The sequence below is a fragment of the Pseudopipra pipra genome, chromosome 12 (assembly GCF_036250125.1).
Source record: "Pseudopipra pipra isolate bDixPip1 chromosome 12, bDixPip1.hap1, whole genome shotgun sequence".
Lineage (NCBI taxonomy): Eukaryota > Metazoa > Chordata > Aves > Passeriformes > Pipridae > Pseudopipra > Pseudopipra pipra.
Genome location: NC_087560.1, coordinates 4,743,634 through 4,763,029, shown reverse-complemented (window position 1 = coordinate 4,763,029; position 19,396 = coordinate 4,743,634). Strand labels below are relative to the sequence as shown.

Below are 19,396 nucleotides of genomic sequence, written 5' to 3'. Positions count from 1 at the left end.
CGAGGGGGCGGCTTTGGGATTGCAGGGTGTGTTTTTGGAGCAGGTGGGGCGTTCAACCACCCTCGTGCTTTAGGCAATCAATGGTTTGGTGCCCCCCAGCGCTCCCAGGAAGGCCAGCGCCATCCTCCGCGCAGCCGGGAACGTTTGAATCCGTGGAACGCGCTTTGCTTCCGCGCCCCAACCGCTACAGCCAGGGGAGGGCTGAGCCTGCCCGCTCCCAGCAGGGCTCGGGGAATACTTACATGATGAGCATTTTTAATTTGTGTTTCTCTGGCGTAAGTTTTTATCTTTGTGATTGTTTGTAGAATTGGTTTTCCTGGAGAGAGAGAGAAGTTATAAAGAAGTGCACCAAAATCAGTCACCAACACAGGAAAAATGTACATTATTTGTACTTATCTGTACATAATTATATGCAATTATTTGTACATAATTATTTAAACAGCATTTCACTCTTCCTCTCTTTAAGTGGCTGAATACAATAAAGCTTTCAGACTTGGTATTGTACCACAATAATTGTTTTCTAGCAAGATGTTGCTTTTCTTTCCTCCAGCACTAACACACAACACACCAAAGTGTCCCTCACCGTCTGTAATGGCACACGTGACACCAATCATATGTTCTGTCACCTCCCACAACCCCCCAGATTAGCCCAAATAGAACTTTTTTCCTCAAAACACACTTACATTGGCCCAGCTGGTTCATCATCTGCAGCGAGAATCCCGATGTGATCCAGGAGAGACAAGGGAAGGAAAGAAAAAGAGAGTCAGTGTTTGCCCGGTGCCGCGGCCGCACTGCGAGCAGCAAACCGATCTATCTACAGCATCAAAGGCCATTCCAGTCGGGAGTGCAAGGAGTCATGGAGTTACTGTTCTGGAGTCGGGTTTAATGGCAGGTATGTTGCTTCAATGGGTTTAGTTAACACTTGGAATGCTGGTCATGAAGGACTGCAACTGTAGCGGACAGATTGGTGCAACATGGTCAAGACTCATCTTGTCCCCAAGTTCCAGTGGTTCAATCTCATAAAAAATAGATGAGGAGACAAACCAACGGTTCAGTTGTAAAATCCTGCTGGTTGTTTGCTTGCATTGACTTAATTTTTAATATACATATTTCAATTTGTAAGCCATTTCTCCACTGCTCATGGGTAATTCCTGGTATATACCTCAGAAGGGACATACCCCCCCTACTCATTTTCCCCCATGGATGAAACCACCTGTACACTCCCCATTTTTCTCAATGTTTAATTAGAAGGGACCAGGTTAGGAGGAGACTGAAGGGGAACACTCAATTCCAGCCCCAGCCGTGGTCCTTGGGCAGTGGCATCTGATCACCAGGAGGAGTCAGGAGCTGTGACACCTCCAGAACACCGACAGCATCGTCCTGCCCGTGTCCCTTGGCAAAAGAATGCTCTTAAATTGGGGGGGAAACATCTGCCAATGAGGAATGTTTGGCATTAACTCTTTCAGGAGCAATTGGACTATTTTTTGGAATTCTCAAACACTGTATTTTCTCCCAGGCTGCAGTACAGAAGACAGAAATGCATTTAAACAGCAGTACAAAAACCAATCCTGGAAGTTAACCTTCCCATAGGTGGATTTTGGGGGGACCAATTCAGGCCCTGCTGGTTTGGGCACTCAACAGTTGCTGTTCCCACCTTGTGCCGGAGGGATTTTTCATGGGAAGTCTTTGAGAAACTCTCAGCAGGATTCCACAAGGGTGCTTAGTGCACATGAAGCAGTTATGGAAATTACAGTCTTACAGTGTAGGCATCCGCATGAGCACACGCCAGGAGTAATGTCGGGAAGAGGGGACATTACTCCACCTGGACCTTCAAGGCAACGGAGAGGCAAAGCCACCGCTAGCACAGACAGTGACCGGAACAAAAAATACTCCAAAAAATAAAGAACTAACCACAAACCAAGAGCTTTACAGCCAAAATAACAGACTAGCGACACACCGGTGTCCACAGAATTCCATTACCAGCAACAGTAACTATCGGACACGGTACAGAGAACTGGGACTAGGAAGGACAGCCAGACATCAATGTGCTGTTGTATATACAGTGAGATATACAGAGACACATCAGGTACTGAAACACAAAGCACAGCAGAGGAAATCTACAGCTTCCTTCCACAAACATCTGTTGGGAATCAAAGGATCTGAAAGCAGGCCGAGCTCCGCGCTCCGGGCGGGACGAGCCCCGGGCCCCAAACCCAGCGCTGCCCCCGAGACTCCTCTCGGCTCTGACAAACACCATCGACAGCTTTGGGAGTTTGTTTGGCTGGACTTCAGCAAATATCGAACTGCACCGTGGAGATCTCGCTAGAAAAATAACCGTTCTCCCTGCTCTGCTCAAATCTTTAAATGCCCATTTCGGATCAGGAGGTTTGTGTTTGGGGGGGAAAAAAAAAATAAAAATAAATAAAAGAAGCTTCACATTTGTAAAGGCTGCCATCAGGTGTTTTCCTAACAGAGATCCAACAAAAAAGCCTACTGGAATACTTAGGGATGGTGGATCCCCACCACTTGTCCCTGTCCCATCTATACCCTAAACAGAGAGAAAAAGACCGAGGAAGATTCCTCGGTGCGTCGCTATCCTGGTGAGCCAGTAACTGCTGGAAAAGCATCCCCAGTACAGTACAGACAGAGACCGAACCCTCAGCGAAACCAGGGGGCAACAGAACAACAGAAAAACCAGTACAAAATCAGACTAAAGAAAAGATCAAAAACAGCAAACTGAAATCCAAATTAGTTGTGAACGTGAATGAGGAAGTTTTAAGAGTGTTAACGGTCATGACTTGTGCGTTGTATAGACTGAAGCGGAGGTTAAACAAACTCCAAAGCATGCAGAGCTCTCACTTACCACCGTTTTTTAAGGGTATGATGCAATTGAAGGGGGGAAAAAAAAAAAAGAAGTCATAGTAACCGACAAGATCAATACAACCCAAAGCTTTATGCCAAAGCCCTGCGCTGGTGCAGTGACACCGACGGCCACGGAGAAGGTGCTGGGACCACCACTGACCACACTACACCCCTCCTGCAGGGATTCCCTCTGCCAGCTGGAGGGGATCCACAGCCTCCAAAAACCCCACTGTTTGGAGAATGCAGGAATCAAACCCCCCCACAGCCAGGCCTTTCCTGTGGGTACGGGGTGACCGGCGCCCCCAAATCACACGTTTCTGAACCTAAAGAGTCGAACTGCTGCTTGTCTCGACACGTGACCAGTCCTTGTGGGCAAAAATATCTGGGCATTAAAATTGGAAGGTGATGACAAGCAGATCTCCCTTAGCTCCTCCACTTGCACTACAGGAATGTGCTTTGTGCCCCCCCCCTCCCCATTTACTTCCAGCCTTAATTTATAAGGCATTTTAGATGCTGCTCAGTTTCTTCCACCGCCTTTGGGAAGCTACAGGGTTTACTTTTAATAGCAACTTAATCTTGGGTAGCATCTTGTGACTGGAGGAAGTTAAAAATGAAACACTAACAGGTTCTTCCAGCACTAAGATTCCAATTTTTGCATCTGAAGGGATTCTGTGTCTCGGCTCGTGCTTTAACACTTGCTAAGAATCAATCACAGAGTAGTTCGGGTTGGAAAGACCTTAGAGGCCATCTCGTTCCACCCCCCCTGCTAAGGGCAGGGACACCTTCCACTAGACCAGGGTGCTCCAAGCCCCCACCCTGGCCTTGGATACTTCCAGGGGTGGGGCAGCCACAGCTCCTCTGAGCCGTAAGAAACCTGCTCAGAGCAGAGTGGAGAGCAGCAGCTCCAGGGACAGTTCTTATCCCGGCACTTGGCCACCCTCAGCCTTCCTGCACAGACCACCACTGAGCTGGAGCCTTGTTAAACCCAGCTGCTGTTCAGTTTAAGCTCAAATGCTCAGAAGGAGCAGCCAGAGCCTGTGACAGCCTGTGTTACAACACAGCTCCTGTGCTGGTCGATTCCCACTGGGATCAGCTGATGGCTACAGTCTCACTGTGCACCTGCCTGACAACTTTCTCCCCCTGATGAATTTTAGGTGTGGGAGAGAAAGATGTGGATAACAGGGAAAAAAAAAACCACAAAAATCAACTTGTTACAAGGTAAACCATTGCAGTGCAAACAGTTTGTTTCTTTTAATTACTTACAGTAATAGCAGGAACAGGGAAAGTCAAGAAAAAAACAAAAGAGGGTTAGAAAGAATGTGGGGATATGGATGGAGCTTCTGCAGAGCCAGGAAAAAGGTTTATGGGAAGTCTTTGGATTAGGCTGAGAAATGAGAGGGGAAGAATGAAAAGGGACATGTTATAACCCAGTCACCTCATGGCTTTGGACTAAAGATCATGAATATGGCTTTTCAAGTAAAAACTGCTCCCATTCCTACAGGGAATGTAGCCAAGGAGTTTTTACTTTCTACTTACCCCAGAAAACACCCTTTAAACCAGCAGCTTTGCTAATTTTAGGCTATTCCATCCAACAACAGCAGGAAACCCCCTTTCTTTAGAAACCTCGCTGACCACGTTCAGGTCACGAAGGCTGAGCTCCCTCTGCCTACTGACACCAAGCAGCTCAAGCGGGACCCCGAGGGATGAAGGCGCTCGCTTCCCTTCCTGGCCCTGGGCAGCCCCAGGCACTCCCGTTGGGAGCAGTGCCAGCAGCCCCTGCGGAACCGCTCCCGCCGTGCATCCAGCCACATGCCAGGCTCATGCAGCTCTGTCCCAAAAGCCATGGAAGCCGCATGTTCTCTGCCTGCTCCGGATTTTCCAGCCCCTGGCTGATCTCTGGGAACAGGATGTGAGCTGGATGTTGCTTTACCCCACGTAAAGCAAGTCAAAACTCACATTTCGAAAGGATGCGGGATTCAAGCGCAATCTGCCCTCCCTTCCTCCTTCCAGCTCGGGATTTGGATGTGAGGGGGTTCACAGGTTACCCACCCTGGGAGGTGAGAACCCCCTAATCCACGGGCACCACAGGAGACCCCTGTGCCGGGCATCCCCTGATGCCATCTTTGCACTGTTTTGGTGGAAATAGGGATTTCACAGGTGCAAAGTTCCCTTGAGCAGCAGGAATAAGAATCAACTCACAAATCTGAGTTCTGAGAAGGAGGAAATATTAGCAAAGGAGCTCCTGAGCAGCCCTGGCCCCGAGGCACAAAAAGCAATTCACCGGAACACAGAAAGCAAGGTCCATGCAAAACCAACACCTGCAGTCAGGAAATGCCAAAGTTAAACGACTGGCCCTGCTCTTCCAGGCAGAGGGAACACATTTTCCATTGGGGAAGTGTCTTGTAACACCAGCCCTTGCTCCCCCAAACTCTGAAACCCTTAAAGCCTCGCTCCACAGTGAATGGAGAACTCCAGCTGTACCCAGGATATCTGTCACCCTCCCCAGCCCCCAGGGACGGGGCAGTTGGGACACTGAGCCAGGTCAGCTGGAGCCTTCAGAACATGGAGATGAGAGGGGTAAGGGAATTAATTCAACTGGCTGTTTGGGCTGGCCAGGCAGGGTCCCCAGGCACTTTTGGAAAGCATCCCAGATACCCGAGAAGTCTCTCCCCCAGAGAGAACATTTCTCTCAGCCAGTCACATCCCCCAGGCTGGTCTCATCCCAGGGGCCCACAGCACACCCTGAGCACTGTCACCTATGTAGGCTGAACTGAGCCAGCCCTAAAAACACTGGGACAAGGCATGAGGAGAGCTCAGTGTGGGCACCTGAAGCTCCCATCAGGATCCAAGACAACACAGCTCAGCTGCATCCATCCTGCACTGCCCCAGCCAGGAGCTGAGGGTGCTTCAGCTGTCCCTTGAACAGCTCCTCCAGCTCCAAAAGCCTCTGATTTTCCAGCATAAGGGGGAAGTGACCACATTTAGCATTTGGTTTTCTCCCAAATGTTTAAAACAACCCTTTACAGGTGGCCCGAACGAGCCATCTTTGCACTAATGTGTGCAGAAATTCCAGCTGAGATCTTCTCAGAGGATTCCTGAGTGGAGGTGGGAAGCACCCGGGAGGGGAGGGGAGACACCACAGGTACAACACCTGCACCCCAACACTCCAGTTCTTTACAGGGAGCAGCCACCTGATCTGCAGGAGTCATCCTGCAGCAGGAGGACGTGCCCAGCCCAGCAATAAGGATCCAGTGGGCAGGGCTCCCAAGTGGCCATCCATCCTCAAACCTGCCTGCGGGAGCTGGACTGCTGCTCCCTGCCCTGGCAGAGCTAAGGAAGGACAGCAGAGAGAGCTGGTGACTCAGGGAGGCCCAGAGTTATCCTGCCATTGGAAGATGGGGTGATGAGGGTGGAATATGAAGGAATCTCAGTGTCTAAATCTGGAGTGGACCAAGGAGAAAATTCACACCCCAGCAGGAAGGGCATGAACAGCTCAGTCATTGCTGCAGCAGCTTCACGTGAAGCTCTGCTGTGACCACAACCCTTAAAGCCAAGCACATCACACCCAAAACTACAGAGCTTTGAACAGCCAGTTGAGAGGGATCCCAACTGCTGCCCCACTGCTGGGAGGGGATGTGCTGTTCGGCCTCATCCCGTGCCCGAGCTGCTGCCTCAGCCACGGGCTCGCTGCCGATCCTGCTCGGGCTCACTGCGGCACGCCGAGGAGGAGGAGGTGTGACTTGGGAAGCAGGGAGTTGAAATTCCAAACGCTAAAGCAGGCCACTGCATTCCAACATTAACTTTGGCATTTCGTAACCATGTCTCGAAAACAATGAAATCAAGGATAACCAATTCAAACGTCCCCGTGTGGAAATCAGCAGGCTCCCGGCGATTTCCCACGGGTGCACTCGTGAGTGCCCCGCTCACGGGGCGTTTCCCACCACAGCACCATGGAAAGCTTCAATGCAAGAGTATCCAAGGAATGCAGGACTCAAGTCAGCGTTATGCCAATTGTGTCCCTTCATCCAAGCAAACCTAATACACAGGTACGGACTGTGACATCCAGCATGGATTTTGTCCTCCGGGAAGGTGGACAGGGAGAATGTCTGTCCCCCCCTGGAGGTGTGTCACTCTCCAGGGCTCTGGCTTAGGTGCCCAAGAAAGCCATGTAGTAACCTCAGTTCCTGGGCTCATCATCATGGACAGCTCCATGGGAGATGATGGGCCTGGATCCCTTGGGCACCTGAGGAATGACCAGACCAGCCAGGAAAACTCAGCCTTGGCAACAAACAGGCAGTGAACTCTGCACCTCCAGCCTTACCACACCTCCACAGTGGCTGTGCTACGATTTGGTCAAGTCAAAGCCAATTCCTGTGGGATTCAGTTCATTTGGGGCTTCTTGCAGGGAATGCTGACATATCAAATTACTGATACCTTGTTTGGGTCCTTGTGAAACTTCATCAAATGAAATTCTGAACGCAGGGAACTCTGAAGAGTCACCAACACGGAGGGGAGGTGCAAGAGAACATGAAAATGGTCCTTTCCAAGTTTTCCGGGCTGGCTGGGGCCGCTGTGAGGCCAGGCCGTGGGCAGCACAGCCCCCTTGGTGCCTGGGAAGCTGTTAGTGATGCACAGGAACATGCACTGCTGTGTAACTGGTTGGCTGCACACCCAGAGCAGTCCCCACACATGCTCTGTAAGCAGTTAGTAAGTGCTACTCAGTGGTGACAACCAGAAGCTGGTTTGCTCTAGGTAGGCACTACTTCAGCCAGTTTTGGTGTTCCCCAGGAGTGATCCAAGCCCCAGCTGTTCTCCCACTGTTACCATTTGTTATCTGTTTCACCAGCTTCTCTCCTCGTGCTCTGAGACACGTGAGGCCCCGTGAAGGTGGTTCTGCCCCCACTTCACACACAGATCCCTGTCTCACACCTCTATTCCCACCCTAAAGGCAAACACCCTGCTGTGCTGGGATCAGTCCCTCACGCAGCTCCACCACAGCGTGTCCTGGCTGTGCCATCCACACCCAGCTGCCTTGGGAATCATCTCCCACCTCAGGGCCTGGCCAGCCCAGGGAGGTGCTGAGGGCTCAGTGCTGCCTGTACTGGTCCCTCCATGGGCTCTGAAGCACCTGCTCCATTGCTTGGACATCTCACGTTCCTACAGCACGATGACGTTCCAGCTGCTTCTCCCAAGGAGTCCTTGGGGAGGTTCTGGTTACACACTGTAGTAAGCAGCTAGTAGCACATTAAAGCCTGTTCTCAGCATGGTTCTTGCAAATACTCAGCCTCAAACTGCCCCTTCCCTGATCTCTGAAGAGGAAGGTGCGCAGAAGAAGCCCAAAGCTGAAAGTTACTATTTTTATGTACCAAACACAGTTTAACTAATTATTGCTACCATTAAACCTGATAATAAAAGCCTGATCTTTATAAAATCTAACTCAGTGGCTATGACTACTAGATATGGTTTCCAGAGCATTCCTTAAATACAAATTCAGCTACACAGCAGAGTAAGATCCCTCCCCCACCCCTCTGAACTCTGAGAACATTTCAGTTTTGAATATCTCTGCAGTCCCAATCCCTTGAAATGTAATGATTCCTTAGTTTTAAGTGTAATGTTTCCTTACAGAACCTGCCCAGTGTCTGACCTGGACGCCACATGGAAGAGGGAGTCGCTACCCATCATGGAATAGTGGCTTCCAGCTCTCCCCCTGTGCTGCCCTACGCTCCTTAGGGCCGACAGGCAGGATTTCCCAGGGCTACCACAGCAGGAAAGCAACGGGAGCACCAGATCCCTTGTGCAAAAAAAGCTTCAGAGATATTAATAACCCCCCCTCCCACCCCGTGGTCTGAGATCTCTGGAAAATCCAGTGTTGTGACCCTCTGGGCTTTACGCCTGGAGAAGGAACAGATGAGAAAGCAAAGCGCTTGGAGCTGGGCAAACTGGGCTGCTGGTCCTTCCTGCCCCAAGGCCCCAACTCCGTTGTGCTCCCACAGGTTCTCTTCCCTCGCTCCTCGTGCTCCGTGCTCAGTGGCGGCGCTGGGCAGACTTACCGTCCGGCACCTCGTCCGGCCGCTTCCTCTTCTCGTAGATGACGATGATGACCACGAGGATGACGATCTCTGCCAGGATGCCCAGGAAGGGCCACAGCGGGGCCAGGTGGCTGCGCACGCGCAGGATGGTCGTGACCGACACGGAGCCCACCTGGTTGGTGGCGTTGCACTGGTACTCGCCGGGGTCCTCGTTGATCTGCAGGTTTGTGATGCTGAGCTCGGTGTAGTTCTCCTTGTTGGAAATAAAGAACCTGCCGGAGGAGTTGTTGATGTCCTGGCGAGAGGAGAAGGGTGGAAAAGAGCAAGAGCCTTTGGTTTGTGTGTCATGGAACTGGAAGAGCTTTGAGGGAGAAGCCTACAGCTGGTGTTTATTCTCTCTCTAAAGGGAGCTGTGCTTCAGAACACCACCAAAAAATACCACAGAGGGAACCCTGCATGTCACCACCACCTCTGAGCACTCCCAGCACACGGGCACATACAGCACCATCCCATAGGAATTTGAGCTCACACTTGGCAGTGAACAATCATCCCATCCTGTTACTTGCTTAACATTTTTTATTCAGCCATCCCTCCAATTGCTGCCTCTCTGGCAGATCATGCAGCGACAGAAAAGCCAATGGGTTTAGCAACTTCCAGCTTCTCTGCTATTCCCATTGCTGGTCACATTTTCCTGCTCACTGCAGCAGTTGCTACATGGAAAAAATATGCTCACTTGAACACTAATAGAGATCACTGCCACCTCCTCATACTGAGTCTTGTGAGCTCAACCAGTTAAGCTGGAAAACTTGGAGGAATTTATAGCCAAATGCAGATTTAAATCATATTTCATAACTCAGATCTTGCAGTTTGCAGCAGATACCCTGAACACTATTGACCAGCAATGCCATGAGCAGCTCTGTTCACACCCCAGTACCATAAATATGCATCTTTTATCCATCCATCCATCCATCCCCACTGCTGCCTTCACTCACTGACAGATCAGACCTCTGAGGAGCTGCATTCTACAAAGTTATGAGGCTCCAGCAGCACATCCCTAAAGCCAGGGTGCTGGTTTCCCTCCTCCCAGGGATTTTGGCAGGTGGGTGGGTGCCTGGCCCCCCACTCCTCTTACCTCAAACACTCCATTGACCTTCTTGCGCCAGACCCACTCGGGGTGGGGGAAGCCCACGGACTTGCAGTACATGAGGGCCTCCTGCCCCTCGTTCTTGTTCTCACTTCGCTTGTGCCCGGTGATGTCGGGAGTGGCTACAAAACAAAGGAGCAGCTTGTAAACGCAAAGAGAGTTATTTCAATCAGACGGACAAAAAACCAAGTTTTCCAGCTCCCTGGAAGCTGTTCCTTTCCCACACCGAGCCTGTCTTTGCTGGGAAAAATTGTGATTTTACTTCTCTGTTTATCAGAGCAGCCCTAAAACCTCACGAGAGATTAGGCTGGATCAGTGCAGCGCCTGAGCTGAACCTTGGCCGGAGCAGATGGTTCTGGGGCTGCAGTGACCACCTTTAAAGCCCTCCAGCCCGCTAATTACGGCACACGTGGCCTGCTGTGTGATGGCAGGACACTGATCTGATAATCCAGTCAAAGGCCAGGCTGGGTGCTCCAGGAAAAGACCCCCAGGCACCAGAATTCCTTCCAAGGAGAGTTCCTTTCCCCACTGGCAAGTCCCCCCTGCAGACAGGTACAGGGGGAGCACCTGCAGCTGAAATAACGGAGCAGATTTCACAGTTCTGATCAAAGTGAACAAAACATCTTGTGCAACCAGACATCAGCTGAACCTGCTCGTCCCAAAAATTACAGCTCTTTGGGAAATTGCTTGGCAAGCTGAAGTGCTTAATATTGTCATATTTCAAAGCCCAGGGGTTTGAAATGCAGGAAGCATCCCGTGCCTTGGAATCTTCTTAGCAGTAATGCAGCTGATTAACTGTGCCTCTCAAAACATTATCAAAATAAACAAAAAAGGCTGTAAGAACACCTGAGCTACAGAGCTCCTGTGCGTGTGTGTTCACCTGCAAAGACACCATAGGAGACACCCATCGACCCAGGCTTTCTCCAAGTGCCTGTGGGAATTCCAACAGGATTCCCAATACGCCCCTGAGCTCTGCAGGAGTTCTGACCAAAGGGTGAAGCTAAGACAGGTGCCAGAAAATTAATTACAGATGATGCCAACCATAACTACGATAGGTAAGAACAAGGCCAAGGACAAAACCAAGGGGATTTATTTATCCTTAAGAAAAGCGACACCTAAAATGTATCCACATCAAACATAAAAATACTTTGAGAGACATAAAACCTGAACTGAATGGAGACACCAGATCCAAAGAGTTCTCTGGTCTTGTGCAGAAAGCAGCTGCCAGGTACAGAAACTGAAGGAAGCAGGGAAGGCAAGGCCATTCCACACCTCCAGGTGATCACACACCATCCGTGCCTGCAAGGGGCAGTGACACCCAGAGGAAATCAAGGGTTTGAGCTGGAGGTCTTCAAGCAGAAAATAAATGAGCTTTGGGGTTGTGTGTGCTGTGTGACTTCAGGACCCCAAGCACTGATGTGCACCTGCAGTGTCCTTTCCTGCCTGCAGCCCCAGGGAGGAAAATAACACTTATTCCAAACAATGATGGTTCAGGAAGGGAATTTCATCTCATGGCCTGCTGAAAGGTGCCAAGGAAGTTCTCCTTCAGGCAGGAGCTGGGTGAGCCCAGTGACCTCCCTGTGGTTTTTGCTTCCCTGAGGATGACAAGCAGGGATCTCCTCCAGCCTCAGGAACACAAGAGGCCAGTGGGAGCACAAGAGACATGTGGTGACAAGGCAATGATCCCAGACCTGGGCTGCCAAAAGGGACTGGAAATGACCCCAAGGGGAGAAGCAGCAACAGGATTCATCACTTTGGGGCTGCAGCCCCACACGGGCTCCATGTGCCAGCACTTGGGTTTCCAGGGCCATCCCTCAGCAGCAGATCCATGCCAGGAAAAGGGGCCAGGGGAGGCAGCAGGCACAGCTGGCCCACTTTGTGTCAGATGTTGGTTGGGAAAGAGGGGGGGAGAGAAAGAGGGAAGGCTTTCTAGGGCACCTCAACTTGTACTGCAGGGTGACCTAGAGCTCTCCTACAGCCCCCAGACAGCGACACTGTAAGGAGAGGCCATCTCCGAAGGGTTATCCCAGTGGAGCACAAGTGCCAAGAATACCTCCTGCTCCTCCCCGGCTCTGCTGGGACAGGCACTATTTCTGTAGGCACTCAGAGGGGAGCCCCAGTGCAGTACTGATGATTCAGGGCATGGTGCTACCCAGCGAGACATTAATGCAGCATTTCCTCTCCCAAACTGTGTTCTGCTCTCCCACTATCCCTGCAGCAAACCCCAGTCACAGCTTTAGCACAGAGCTGTGTTTTCCTGAGAAGCTTTTCAAGGCAGGATTATTCCTCAAACCATTCTACTCTGGTGCCAGATAAAGGCCAGAATGAGGCAGGTGTTGTTCAGGGAGGGTTTGGATTTCACTCCAGCTTTCAGGCAGCAGAATCCCCATCTCTGTTCAGACATGGGCACAACCTGCTCTGTCAGCTCCTGCACCACTGAAACCCAGACACTGCCCCTGGTGAAACTCCTGCACTGTGACACTGGAAAGATACTGAAGGTTTCCTTGGAACAGCACATGGAAGAGCAAAAAGAGGCAGAGCTAATTTAAATTAACTGCTACCAAAAAGAAGGCAAAATAAACATGCATTCAGGGATTCTTGACACAAGAGGAACTTCTGATATGCAGCATTTTGATAGTTTTAAACCAAATCACAAGAGAAAGGAGGGTTTGTGCCAGAGTAAACACTGGGCTTCCATGCTCCAGGTCCCCAACAGGCACAAAACACACTGTGCAGCTGCTTTCTGAATGGTTTGCTTTCAATACAGCCCTGAAAAGAGGGGGGCTTGCCTTGTTAAAGGGTACTTGATATACAGGAGGCATTCAGCCCTTAATTTCCAGGTATTTTCAAGCTATTGTACAGCACTGCCAAAAAGGAGAGTTGAACTAATATGTGTAACACCTCCAAACCATGTCCCAGTTAACAAAACCCCTTCAAGTTTCCCATTAACAGACAAAATTAAAGCAAGGGCAAAGGCACCTAAAAATATTCCTGCAATAAAAACTCTTATGTCTTATGGGTGACCTATAAAAGGGCTCTGGAAGATTTGTTTCCCTGCATTATGATCCTAATCCCTGTCTCCCTTTGCAGTCTGGGCACAGAGCGAAGACACCAAAGGTGCAGCGAGAAGGGAGAACCTGATGTGGATTTTCTTGGATCACTCCAAGGTCCAGCTCTGCCAAGAGTGTCCCATTTCTTGATTAATTTCTGGTACAGAGGTGAGGCTGCAGCAGAGGTTTCCTAAGACAGCCAGGAGTCCAGAGCTAAGACCTGCCCCAAGAGCAAGTGAGAGGAACAGAAAAGTGCAAACTGAGCGAGGGGAGTCAAAGAGTCCCTTGATGAGAGGATGGCACAAAGGCCTCAGAGGAGGGGGAATGATACAGCTCTGGACATGGAGAAAAGGGAGCCTGGGATGGGAAGGCAGGGCAGAGAGAAGAGATGCCCTCTCAGTTATGGTACATAATCCAGGATGTTCCCTGATGCTTGTGCTACCCCTGGGCAGCCCAAGGGAACTGCAGGGATGTCCTTCCCCAGGCTCTCCTGGCTGCTCTGTGACAGACAGACAGAAACTTGTTTGCTCTCACACCTTCTCCCAAGATCCCAGTAAGAGTAGGAACACTGCAGAGGCAGAATTCTTCAGGGTTGCATTTCATTCCTTTTCTTTCTTTTAATCTTCATTCTCCAGAGCTCCAACCTCCCAACAAAAAGCAAAAAAGCAAAACAGGGTCTTCTACAGTGTGGCAACGGAGCAACTACAGACATCCACTTCCAGGTGGGGAGGAGGTGGCAAAGTGCCCTTGGCCAGGGCCTGGCAGGGTCATCCCCACTGCTCCTGCCAGAATAACCTGCTTCCATGCAACAGTCCCACAGAAAACGTGGGAGAAGATCCCTATTCCAAGGCAGAACTTTCCCAGTATCAGCATTTGCTCAGCCTGTTCTTTCAAGCTCAGAGCTGCACTCCCACAGTGCCCCCAAAGCTCTGAGGATCTGAGCAAGAACACTCAAAAGTCTCCACCAGATGCTTCATCCAAAAGCTGGATGAGGGAAGCCAGACTTGGAATTCAAAGAACAGCATCAGAGAGTGCCATTAAACCCCAATATTTCCAACTGCTGTTACTGCCTCAGTAATTTTTCTACCAAGAAAAAATCACAGAATCCCAGAATGGGATGGAAAGGACCTGAAAGCTCATCCAAGTCCCACCCCCTGCCATGGGCACCTTCCACTAGACCAGGTTGCTCCAAGCCCCATCCAGCACTTCCAGGGACATGTGGAGGCAAACAGGCAGCATTACATGGAAGGCAAATGGCAGTGGATGCCCTGGGCTGCATCTGCCACGAGGCACTTGGTGAAGTTGTTCACAAGCTGTCACAAAGTCACTATTTTTGGCCCACGGGCATTTTCGTATTCAGAACCATCTTCTCCCTGTGCATCAACAGATGAAACTGCACCACAATTTCAATGAGCAATTAAATTTGTCTTCAGCTGCTTAACCACAAACACCACACCTGCAGGTAAGTACTAAACCACAGCATCTGCAGGGGTAAATAAGAGTTGTGTCTCACTGTCCATCACATTTGCCTCGTGCTTCAAATGCATCCCAATTTGTCACTCCTCAAGTTTCCAAGGAACAGGAGTTAGAAGGAAAGCATCTTTCCAGTTAAAAAGTGTCCATGTGCTCCAATTCCCAGTTTGCTTGGCATAAAGCTTGAGCAGGTACTTCCCACCCCAGACAAGCCCTGGTTCTTCTCCCTGCCAAGGAGGAATTCAAGGCACATCAGCCACTCTTGCTGTAAGGAAGAGCTGGAAAACAGGGTTACTGAGGCCTGGAATTGTGGCAGCTGAGGACTCTGGAGGGGTAAAGCCTCCCAAAAGTGCTGCTGGAGTCACTGCCTTCTAACTGAGGGCCGCTCATGGTACTTTAGGTATGTGAAACGTTAGCAGGATTAGTTCTTGTTGCACTTCAATCACATGACTGGCTCTTCTTTCCACAATGTTAAACCCCTCATCCCTGCAACCCCTCCCCTGCCAAGTTCTGTTGGTGGCAGGCAGGGCCAAACCCTGAGGCAAATATTCCCAAAAGATCTTTGGAGACGTTCTAGAGAGCTGGAAAAGGTCTTACTCTGTTCCCAAAGTTACCTTTCCTGCCTCCAGAAGTGGTGTGTCACCTAAAGCAGCCTAGAGAAGGAAGCAAGAACTTAAGATTTTAATTAAGGTGATATTAGAAGATTTAGCAATTAGAGCAGAAGAACAGAATGAGATTAAAAAAAAAAAAATAAAGGAAAATAGCCCCCCTACAACCTTGGGTGTACCTTGAACACCCAGATGAAGCTCACCAGAAGCACAATGTGCTGGAATTCAAACTGCTCTAAGCAAGGCAATAATTATTTTTAGAGATAAATACAGTTTTAATCACTAACAGCCCATTTCTGTGTGTTCACATCCCATACACTTCTTAGCTGGGCCAACAAGAACTTGTTGGGAAAGAACTTTTAAATCATCAAGACAGAAAACCAGTACAAGATCAGCCAGGATGTTTATTTATATGGCACTACTCCCCTTCCCCAGGGGACTGCATGGTCCCAGAGATGCTGCTCTCTGGAGAGAGAACAATGCTGTGAATTTGCTCTCAGATTCAGGACCATGCAGTGAGGAACCAGAAATTCCCAAAACAGCTTTTGCTGAAGTTATTGGCTATTTACCAATCGCCTCCATATTATGACCCAGACACTGCTCTTTTGTTCAACAACTACAGCAAAACTTGGTGCAAACCTTTCATATTTTGCTGTTTCTGTCCTAAATTTTAGGGTCCTAAAGATGCCAGAGGATGCACAAGACAGAAAGGTGTTGCAGTATCCCCTGAGTACACCACAAATGCAATGGTCATATTGCCATCTCTGTGAGATGAACGTGTGCAAGCCTTTCCCTTGGAATTCTAATTATTGTGTATCATAACAAATTATTATTTATAATAAACTGTACTGTTGATCCAGGTTTGACCACGGGCTCCGTGTCACGAGGAAAGGCCTCCTGAGTTCACTCTCTTGTGCAGAGCCCAAGTGATGTGGCAGAGAAATGGCATTTTCAGGGAGAGGAGACAAACCAAAACAAAGCCAGGAGTACCTCTCACTTCTATAGTGGCGTTGGCTACAGGAGAGTTGGAAAACACAAACACACACAAGTATTCCCCCGACTCCTCCGCTCTGGCCTTCGCGATCCTGCAGACAGGAGAGAACACGTGTAAGAGCCAACAGAATTTAGTCCCCCCACCCCAGACTTTGATCTTTTCACTGGATTTCACACTGTTAACTCAATTAACACCTGTTAATTGTGCACTGCAGCTCGTTTGGAGCAAGCCCTCCTCCAGTCAGTGGCCTAGGTAGGCAGGCACGACCCCCTCTGAGCCCAGCCTAAGGCAGAGCTCTTGTCCCCATCCCTCCCTCCCTTTACCAAAAGGCTTCTTGGTTTTCTTTTATTTTTATTAATTTTTTAAACCCCCTAAGCAAACAGCATGCAGCTGAACAGCAACCCTGCAATAAAACCATTTAATTACACATGGAAACTGCTCAGACACATGGAAAAAGCTGCTCAGTTCAACACAATCCTCTGAGTGTTTACAGCACTTACTTTCCAGAGTTGCTGGCAAAGGTCTAAAGTCTCTTACAAAGTTAATGCCTCTTTCAGATAAGCAACTCCCCAAGTGCCTTCAGGGCCTTAACAGTTAAATAATCACACTCTGACCACTGCTTTTTTTATCAGTCAGTGCTTAAAAGTGAGGGGAAATAAGTAAGACACTGAATTCTTTCAGTTCCACACAGGCTGCTTTGCAAAGTGTGACGCTACAACAGTGGCACTGGGGTATTATTACCATCAATCATTAAAGAAGGGTAAACTGATACAGCTGCAAAGTTTTCAAGACAGACAAGTTTGTTTAGCCAACAACTGCCTTCCAGCAGGAGCAGCTACATCGAGTCTGAATGAGCATCAGGAAAGATATATTCAATTTCCAACGTTGTGTGAAGCAGGGTTTTTAAGGGAAGTAGTTTCACCTCTAAGTTCTGAAGCTTCCTGGATGGTCAACACTGAACTTCCAAGTACCAACCACATCTCACAGCAAACCAACACACTAATGACTGAAAAATCAATAACCTGGAAGTTTGTAAGGGAAATAAATAGAAAGCAAAAGATTAACCAAGCACATAGATGGATGGTGGAGCTAAATATCCTCTTTTAACCACAGCCACGTTGACACTGCTGGCCTGGATCCTCACTGTGAGAATTTGGTACTTCTGACTTAAAAAGTAACCAAATCAAAGCAGAAGTTACTGATCAGATCAAAAGCAGGAACAGAACACCACGGAAACCCTGAAACACCAACGTGCAGCAAAGCAACTTCAAAGTGATCAGGAAATCAAGATCTGTTTTGCAAATGTAAATCTACTGATTTTTCCAGCTGTCCCTGGGATTTCAGTGTGCTCCTACAACCCCTCCATTCCCTGGAACACAGTGACTGTCTGTCTTTAGCCCACTTTACTACATTCTTATCCAGGAAGTTAAAACTGAAGCCAAGCTTAATCCTCCCTCTGCAGAGGAATTTTGAAGGAAAAAATGTCTTGGAACATATTACAGGGAAGTCAGCCTCAATCCTTAAGTTTCCTGGATAACAAAGTGCCTTTTGCACCACTCAAACTGGTGCTTTTGGACCAAACTGCTCATCAAGTTAATTGCCAGATAAGAAAGCAGAGCCTTTAAAACTCGAGGCCAGTGCTAAACACTGCATTGAGGAAGTAAAAGGATGTAATTATGGAAGTAAGTGAGATGATTTTTTAAACTGCAAAATGAAACAGGTAATGCAAAGTGAGCTAAAGAGGAAAAGGGAAAATACACATTTGCCAGAATTAAACCCAACTTCCATAATCCCGGGGATGAAAGGCAATGAAAACCTTGAGCATTTCTTAATCCTGTGCCAGTGAACAACATCAAGGTGGGTAAAGAGCCACCCCAGAGACAGAAATCAGCCAGCTGAGCTATTTAGTTGAGGGCAAGTTCCCAGGAGTGGTTAAAAACATTCCTCAAGTGCTCTTCATCTTGGCCTAACACTGAACTGAGAGCTGTATTTGCTGTCCATGCTGGTAGCAAGGGAAGAGAATGGGTAGAAAGAAGAAAATATGAAAGAAAATCACACACTCAGAACAGATCTCTGAGGGCATCACTGAGGGAGCTCCATGTGCTCTCAGCAGCTCCACAGCAAGGAAGTCCCTTTCCAGGAATATGGAAACCCTCCACGGATTTGTGCTCTGTGTGAGCTCCAGTGAAACAAGGGAGGTGGCTGTGCAGGGTCTGTTCCCTCAGCCTTGGATGGAAGAGACAGAGCCAGGGAACAGGGCAGTGCTGAGGGTGAGGATGCACCGACAGCCCAGAGGCACAAGTGAGGTGGTTCGGTCAGGATGTGGGACCATCTCCTCGCAGTGGTCTGACAACCTTCACTAACAACTCTGAATCACCCTCTCTCATCCCCCAAGGCCAGGAGATGACTAAACCAGCCCACCTCAGCAGTGATTTGTGTGCTGCACCTCCCTGCATGGCACAGACATGCACTGGATCCATGGGAAGGAAACTCCCCTGTGTGTCTGTGCCCCAGAGAGGAGCTAAATGAGTTCAGATTGCAAGATCCAGAATAATCCAGGCTTTAGATACCCTGGAACCCAACCCCTCAAAGCCACCGGTCTGCCAGCCTGGCGCTCTCCAGTGGAACAGGAAGGTTATTCCCAAGGGACTCACTTGTACTCTGTAGTGTTGGAGGTTCTCCTAGTGCCTGGGATCTCCTCCCCGTTCTTCACCCAGTAGCTGGCGGTGAGGGGGCTGGGGCTGGTGGTGAGGTTGCACTGCAACGTGACGGCCACCCCGGAGACGTGGAGCACCACATCCTCGCTGGCGTTGATCCGGGGCTCTGAAACGAGGGCACAGCACATAGCAACTCACCTTCCCCAGGCACTGCCAGGCTAGTCTAAAATCCAGAGGGGAGTCGGGAAGGGAAGGACACTACACAAGGAATGTCACTGCACTAGTTGGGAGACAGCGAGGAAGCCACAATAAACAGCCGACCACTAGTGAAGGCAACACCTTAGGGATCAGCACTCCTGGAGGGGAAGAAGTGAGTTATTTAGATGGTTTATTCTAATATTCACATTGCTACACGTTTCTAGGTGACACCATTAATGATTTTTTGCACATTACTGACCATAACACGGGAGAACACATGTCCTGTGAGTGGACATGAGAGCAGCTTGTCCTCCAGAGGCTTCTTTCTGGCTGTTACTTTGATTCCTCTACTCTGAGGTTTAAACCAAACCCATTTTCTAT

The 19,396-nt window shown here is 49.3% G+C and overlaps 1 protein-coding gene across 4 annotated transcripts in view; it reads right to left on the bottom strand.

Moving 5' to 3' along the window:
- NPTN (neuroplastin) overlaps positions 1-19,396 on the bottom strand; it is a 46,410-nt gene that overhangs the window by 967 nt on the left and 26,047 nt on the right. For 3 of the 4 annotated variants that reach the window (XM_064668573.1, XM_064668574.1, XM_064668575.1), the window contains exons 2-7: positions 18,815-18,983; positions 16,157-16,251; positions 10,024-10,157; positions 8,913-9,186; positions 684-705; positions 243-316 (exon numbers count right to left, since the gene is read on the bottom strand). In XM_064668573.1, coding sequence (XP_064524643.1) covers positions 256-316; positions 684-705; positions 8,913-9,186; positions 10,024-10,157; positions 16,157-16,251; positions 18,815-18,983 — 755 coding nt within the window. In that variant the 3' untranslated portion in view covers positions 243-255. The remainder of the gene's footprint in view (positions 1-242; positions 317-683; positions 706-8,912; positions 9,187-10,023; positions 10,158-16,156; positions 16,252-18,814; positions 18,984-19,396) is intronic. The other variant, XM_064668576.1, reaches the window with a different exon arrangement.